This window comes from Etheostoma spectabile, chromosome 18 (assembly GCF_008692095.1).
Source record: "Etheostoma spectabile isolate EspeVRDwgs_2016 chromosome 18, UIUC_Espe_1.0, whole genome shotgun sequence".
NCBI lineage: Eukaryota > Metazoa > Chordata > Actinopteri > Perciformes > Percidae > Etheostoma > Etheostoma spectabile.
The window spans coordinates 2,001,574-2,003,858 of record NC_045750.1 but is presented as its reverse complement, the minus strand read 5'-3'; the positions used below and the strand labels follow the sequence as shown (position 1 = coordinate 2,003,858).

General features: G+C 39.9%; 1 protein-coding gene across 1 annotated transcript in view; it reads right to left on the bottom strand.

Annotated features, from left to right (window-relative positions):
* The window catches only part of plg (plasminogen), a 13,179-nt gene that overhangs the window by 1,108 nt on the left and 9,786 nt on the right, over positions 1-2,285 (bottom strand). The window contains exons 16-19 of the mRNA XM_032543495.1: positions 1,928-2,002; positions 1,687-1,827; positions 863-969; positions 227-372 (exon numbers count right to left, since the gene is read on the bottom strand). Of these exons, the coding sequence (XP_032399386.1) occupies positions 227-372; positions 863-969; positions 1,687-1,827; positions 1,928-2,002 (469 nt within the window). The remainder of the gene's footprint in view (positions 1-226; positions 373-862; positions 970-1,686; positions 1,828-1,927; positions 2,003-2,285) is intronic.

The window sequence follows — 2,285 nt, the reverse complement described above, 5'->3', positions numbered from 1 at the left end:
GTCTCAAAGTCTCCGTCTTGTCTCGGTCTCAAAGTCTCCGTCTTGACTCGGTCTCAAAGTCTCGTTCTCAAAGTCTCGTTCTCGATACCCTCTGGTCGTGGTGATGGTGGTCTTGCCTACAACACTGCATGGCAGTGGAATCCCACATGCAGAGGGAGAAACCCCAAACCCCAGTGTGGTAAACCCCATTGCTCTACGTTTCCATATGTTTTGGGGGTCTTCATACCTGGCAGCTGTCTGTCCCTCCCTCGATGTTTCCTGCACACATCTCGTGGTCTTTGACTCGGCCGTTCAGGTACGATGGCCGATTGCAGATCTTGTTCTCAATGACAGGGAAACCAGTTTCCTTCAGGACCCCCTCGCCCCCCGTACCTTCAACACACCTCCACAAAGTTACGCTGTTCAGTTTTCCACAATATTTAGTCATTCTTAATTTGACACAGCAACAAATGTCCATAAAATATGGACAAAATATTACATTTTTATTTTGTCTTCTGTTTGTTTTTAACCCTTGTTTTGTCCTCCCGTCAAACATGAACTTCAATATTGAAAATGAGTTTTTTGTCGCTTTTTATTTTTTGTGCTATGAAATAAAATAAAAGAACAAACAATTAAATTGACATAGCGAGTACAGACCAGAAAGTCCCCACTTTTGAAAAAATGACCTCACACTCAAAATGGTCCAACCCCCCCCCCCCCCACACACACAACAACACACACACACACACGCATACATACATACATACATGCACACACACGTACATACAGACATACTGACATACATACATACATACAGACATACAGACACACACAAAAACACACACACACACACACACACACACACACACACACACACACATACCTTGAGTTTCGCCCCACCCGGTAACGTAACACTCGGTTCCACTGGGAACGATGTAGTCCTTCTCCGGCAGACAGACGGGCATGACTTTATCATTTATTAATGCTGGGCTGAAAACACACAAAACAACAATGGTGTACTTAAGAAATTGTCATACAACAGTGTAGAAATACTCTGTTACAAGTTAGGTATTGTTACTTGAATAAAAGCACAAAAGCACTTTACTTAAAGTACTTACCGAATGGCCCATATTCAAATAATGTAGTGATTTCTATTGGGTTAAAATTACTCACTCAAGTAATTTTAGTCATGTTACTCAAGTAAAATACCTTCAAATTGTACTTGATTAAATGTTCTTTGCTTCATTCCACCGCTGAGTGCAATAGTGAGTAAAGGAAGGATATCAGTATCAATAACCGTAATACTTGAACTACACTGTAACAAATTAATGTAAAATTCACAGTAACTTCCTGGCAACAATTTTCCAGCAAGTTCTGTGAATTATTTTTACAGTAAAGGTACCGTACTTCTATTTACAGTATTGCATGTATTCATTGTAATATGCAAAACAATTAAACACAACATAAAAAAGTAAAAATACAGTAGTTTACTGTACTATTTACAGCACTATAGTGGCTGTATTGTGATTGTTTTTGACAGTAATGCTTTGACTACTGTGGTGCTGAGGCTGTAATATAACTCTACAGCATTCTACTGTAAAAATCATACACAGTAGTGTTACTGTGAAATCTAAAGTATAACAGTAGATTTCACAGCTGTTATTTACAGTGTGGAGTTAAATAGGATGACGAGATGACGAGACTCACCTCTCCAGTTTGAGCAGAGCGATGTCGGCGCCGTTGGGTTCCAGGATCAGTTTTTCCAGGTTCTTGACTTGTTTGGACGGCTCGTTGGCTCTCTCTGTGGTAATGCCCATGAAGACCTTGTAGGCTCCGGGCCGTTTGGACCTGCAGTACACAGCACATTCATAAAAAACACACACTAGTTATCCAGTGGTGGTCTTAGTGGAGGATTTAGATGGTTCATGTCTTTAATGGTGTCTCTGACCTCTCCAGGCAGTGAGCTGCAGTGAGGACCCACTGAGGGTGAATCAGAGTTCCTCCACAGAAGTGGATTCCTGTACTGGAAGAAAGAGACGCACGGAGATGTGTTTATAGGACAGATGTATCATCAACTTTTTATATATCATCTTACCTAAATAGTTAGGGATAAACACTGAGATAAAGCATCTTCTTTTCAAAAAAACATGTAAAACAATGAATGTAAAATACTGTAATATATCAGTCAGAGAACACACACGTTTTATTAACCCTTGTGTTGTCCTTGGGTCAAATATGACCTGTTTTAATGTGTTTTATATCAGAAATATGGATTTCTTTTAACCAAATTGCCCAAAAATAACATG